The sequence below is a fragment of the Montipora capricornis genome, chromosome 11, assembly GCF_036669925.1.
Source record: "Montipora capricornis isolate CH-2021 chromosome 11, ASM3666992v2, whole genome shotgun sequence".
Classification (NCBI taxonomy): domain Eukaryota; kingdom Metazoa; phylum Cnidaria; class Anthozoa; order Scleractinia; family Acroporidae; genus Montipora; species Montipora capricornis.
In genome coordinates, this window is record NC_090893.1 from 15,941,046 (window position 1) to 15,946,045 (window position 5,000).

The 5,000-nt window shown below is 37.9% G+C and overlaps 1 protein-coding gene across 1 annotated transcript in view; it reads right to left on the bottom strand.

Moving 5' to 3' along the window:
* Positions 1-5,000, bottom strand: part of LOC138024561 (glucosidase 2 subunit beta-like) — a 27,399-nt gene that overhangs the window by 3,292 nt on the left and 19,107 nt on the right. Inside the window, exons 15-18 of the mRNA XM_068871783.1 lie at positions 4,446-4,515; positions 2,570-2,659; positions 417-491; positions 217-313 (exon numbers count right to left, since the gene is read on the bottom strand). Coding sequence (XP_068727884.1) covers positions 217-313; positions 417-491; positions 2,570-2,659; positions 4,446-4,515 — 332 coding nt within the window. The remainder of the gene's footprint in view (positions 1-216; positions 314-416; positions 492-2,569; positions 2,660-4,445; positions 4,516-5,000) is intronic.

Consider the following 5,000-nt stretch of genomic DNA (forward strand, 5'->3'; position numbering starts at 1 on the left):
TCTTAGACTCACTTGATACTACATGTAATACTCATGTACCTATTAAAACATAAATGGCACATTCACCACAAACTGGACTACTGTAACAGTATGTTTCTTAGCCTAAGTCTTTGCAAACCATGATTGTCTTATTAATAATCAAAATGCTTCCAGAAAGAGTCTGCTGTTTTTGCGCAGTTGTCAGTACACTGGAAGAGAAAAATAAAAATTCTTCACCTCGGCTGATCTACTTGGTCCATTCCAACAACTCTGTCCTCCTGAGTATTTCATGCGGCTATACTTGTTTGGATCGCCTGTCCATTCACCCCAAGTTCTAACAAAAATTCAAAAGTTTATTGTCCAGCTTTTGTCAAATTAATAATTCTAAAACTCACAAAACAGGCAAACTAAGTGAACAAAGAAAAATTAATGCTCACCCTAAAGAAGTCTCAGAGCCTCCACCTTTAGGCTGTTGGGAAGCTTTGTCGAATGGACACAGTTTGTACAAATACCTATCGAAAAAAACCATGTCAACCAGTTCTTGAATTTAGAATCAATATACGAAATATCCCATGTTAGAACTGTGGAATGAACATGAAACGATCAGAAAAATATTAATCATCGCAGATAGATTTACATTTCATAGCAACTTAATCAGTTGCAAGCAAGCCAATAGAATCTTGTGGTATTTAATCCAAATTCATTTCATTTACCTCTGGCAGGATATAACTTGAACTCACACTAGGCCATTTCTTCGCTCACGTCTGCCAACTCTTTAAAGTATTTCTTATGAAAATTAACTAGTTTTTATTCATACATTATTACGTAAAGTAAACTAAACTAACACACTTAAGCCGTGTTCACATTAGGCCTTGATTTTGATCGAATTAATGAAATTGGTTCACATCAACTAATTGCAGTCCCTGATTATAACTGAATCATAATTACTTCAAACAACCTCAAAGGGGTTGTTTGAAGTAATTACAATGCGTAATCGAACAGAATAGCAAGCATGCGGTGGTATGAGCAGACGAATCTTCTAATCGCTTTATGGAGTGAAGGTTTGGATTTGTCTTCTATTCTCGGTGATGATAATCGTGGCAGCCACGCGATACGGCGCCATTGTCTCACACTGCAAGGTTACCCTGCGTATTGTATTTGAATTTTCCCAGATGTAAACAGAACCATAATTGAATAAAATTGAATGGAGTGTGATAGGCTGATATATACTTCAGTTGATCATAATCAACGTTGAGTGTGAACACGGCTTTAGACTCACTTTGACGGGGAGGCAGACAATTACTGAACCCGGAAAGGCCTACTGACCAGCTCTCAGCACGCTTGATGGTGCAGATGGAAGGGCAGATGCAGTGCAACAGTCATAGGTTTGAATCCCATTCAAGCCTGGTTTTATCTCAGTCTTGCTTGCGTTACAGCTTAAGTTGGTTAGAGCGGTTTTCAATTGAGTGTCGAAAGTAACTAGCGAATTGCACTGGTTTTGTATTACTTCACTCAGTGATTGGTTCAAAGTTCTCGCGCCATTTTGTCAACCAATCAGAAGTGAAACCAAAATCAATCGTGGCTTGCGCGTGTACATTTTCCCGCGCTTTGCGTCGACTACGCGTAATTTCTTCGAGTTTTGATTGGTTTACTGTATTGTCTCCGTCCTTTTTGATTGGCCAAAGTAATTACTTTGGTTTTGGTTTTACGACACTCAATTGAAACTCGCTCTAATATCTAACTGCAGATATCTTTCTGACTTTCTTAAACCAGTTCTTCTCGAATATTTTGGTACATAGCACACTCTTCAAGCGCTCCAAACACGAGTCGCGCTCATAAGCTTCTGACTTCTAGTTTGTAATACTTGAATGTTACTTACCGCTAGATGATATTTCTGCAAACTTATACAGTCGACTCCCGATAATTCGAACCCTCGCTAACTACAACCTTGCGCTAACTTGAACCAAAATCGATTTCCTCTGGATTTCCATCATAGGTGAACTGCAATTTTGACCATGGTAACTCGAACCCAAATCGATAGCTCGAATTAACTTCCCGCTAACTCGAAGCAATTTTCGTTTCGCTTCAGGTCATTCTCCATACATTTTAACCCTTGATAGCTCGAACCACGTCGGTCAATACGTGACAAATAAAAACAAACAGTGACTGCAACTGACTACATGTATTTCTCAAAAAAGTAAATCGCATAACTCTGTAGCAGTAGCTTGATGTTGTTCGCTTTGAAAACCGTCTGCAAAGTTCCCTTTAGAAGTACCACGACTTTAATACAACTTTAATGCTTCACTTTATTTTATTTCACGTCACGTTCTGATTTCTACTGTAATTTAGAAATGAATTGTTCCATTTTCACTTGATTAATATGTATACCGTATGAAAAGAACAACAGTAAAAGCTGTTTTTGCGTTATTTTCGGTCCTATGTTTTCAAATTTCAATAACTTGAACCTTTTTCATTTTCCCTTGAAGGTTCGAGCTATCGGGAATCGATTGTAATAATAAAGCAAGACACTGTTCAAAAACAGATTGCTGAAAAAACTGAAAGAAATAAAGCCCCCCAAAATAATACTTACTCTCTATCCGTGTATTCAAAACACTGGCCGTGAAGTGGAGCAAATTCCTCTTCTTGACCCAAATTAATGTCCAGTGTTCTTTCAAGTTCACTGAAAATCGCAAAAATCTAAAACTGAACATTTGCATGCAAAAAAACACTGTGCAATGTGCCAACGTTACAGGAATAAACCTAATTATTCAACACTTTGGAGTCATATCATCCTAATGCCATTACCAATAGAGACTAAGCTTGAATTGATGAAGCAAATTTAAAAGTGTAATATCGATCCATTGACGAATGAGTTAATTTATTTATTTTGTTTTTTTTGCAAGTCTTTGCCTTGGCAAAAAACATCCAATAAAGTAAATGAACGTGATAAATATCATTAAAATTAATGCACACCATTTTTTTTAGATATTCACAGCAATTTTATTGAAAAAAAAAATACATGTAGAACATTCACTAAATATTCATGTATCACAAGAAAGGTCACTTCCTTGGTGATGCATCTGAAATGCATTCATTTGGCTATTAATTTTGATCATTTTTCAAGGTGTGACCACATAAGTGGAGCTAATTTTATCACCGGGGGGGGGGGGGGGGACTCCCATATGAAACAGACGGGGATGCTAGTTGTCTCGCTTAGGGGTGTAAATTTTGGATTTTGGTCTCGCTTAGGGTGTTCCGGGCAAAGCGCCAATATTTTAAGCCACCAAGGTCAAAATTTGCTTAAGCCACGCCCAGATTGGTCTCCTTTAGGGGTCACAAAAAGCTTCAGCCACGCCCAGATGGTCTTCTTTAGGGGTGAAATTCAAAATTTCCGACGAGCATCCCCGTCTGTTCCATATGGGAGTCCCCCCCACCCCCGGGATTTTATACATTCCCTTGCAGGCCTGTCCCCCCAGACCAGCTTGTGAGAGCCCCTTACACAGGAATTGGACTGCCCATGTCCACAGTGCCTAATCTACAGTAGTTGCTTACTATTGTACAGTAAGTACAAGTAGTACTTATCTTGACAGTGAGGATATTATTACGACAAGTTTAAATTAACATGATTCAAACTTCTCAGTGCTCTAGATAACAAACATCTGGTCAAATCAAACAAAACTGGACGACTGAAGGGTAAATTAACATTGATAAAATTAATTCTAAAGTTGCTTCCAAGGCAAAGGGCAAGTCTTAGACAAGATTTTTAACCTACAACCTCCGAAATACCTTGTGGTCTCAATCACGTAATTTTAATGTTTACACGTACACTGTAATGCCAAGTAGGTAACTAACTTATCCTTCAATTTGGTTTTATCAACGGAGTTGATAATGTAAATTGGCCACCGTACAGAGATTCGCTCTGACGAAGGGCTAACGCTCAAAAGTCAGCTTTAGAATCTCTGTACAGTGGCCAATTTACATTATAAACTCCGTTGATAAAACCAAATTTTTGTATACTACTTCCCCACCGGAGCAGCACCACAGTTTCTTTAGAAACTACCCCTTCATTAACTTATCCTTCGTCACACTGTTGTCAACAGAAGGGTTGCCTGTAGGTTTTTCATAGAAGGTGTACTAACTTGAAAAGTAGGTGGTGAAACATTAGCGCCATATGATAAATCAATGCGAAAAAACTTAATAATTTTACAAATTTATGGACCTCGAAGTCGGTTAGTAAGAGGTATTTACTGGTATTACACAATTTTAATAAATAATTATTATAGCTGGTAATGACTCTTTCTCGACCAGTATTCAGAATTGTAATACTGCAAACCATACTTGGAGCTTCGAACCTCTGTTGACTTACCAATACTGTCTGAGTGGAGGAGAAACTTGAATTAACTATGAACTTCCACAAACTACAGTACATCTATGTCATTAAACCTCTCAACTCTCTCAACACTAACCTTATTTCCCTTTCTGTGTCCCGTGAATCAGTGTCAGCATCATTGAATTCCTTCCTGGCTTGATCTGCAGCTATTTAATAAAACGTTCTTTGTTCAATTTAACTTTCATGTACTTAGTATACAGCCAGGTGGAACTCTCTGCTACTGGTACATTAATAATAAAATTAATGGTGTCGAGGCGATTATGACGCGATAATCACCTAACCGCTTTTTCAAAATGGCCGCAAGCCGTTTTGTCCAGGTGATAGACGAAGAAATTAATAATTAATGTTTTAAAGAAAATGCATATTTCTCAAAAAATCACTAATGTAATTATGTACTATAGATCGTTTTCACTGTCACGCAATAAAAAAATAAATCGAAAACCATCCGGTGGAAAAAGTCAAGAATTCGTGATGTTGTAGAAGATAAATGAAGAAGACACTTCTCCAAGTTTTAGGCCCGTGCGTTTCCCCAAACTTCAGATATTCGTCGAAATGTTTTGCAGAAATTTACAGAGCCCAGTATGAAAACGCCATGTTGGTGCACATCTGTGGTGCACCAATATGGCGGCCG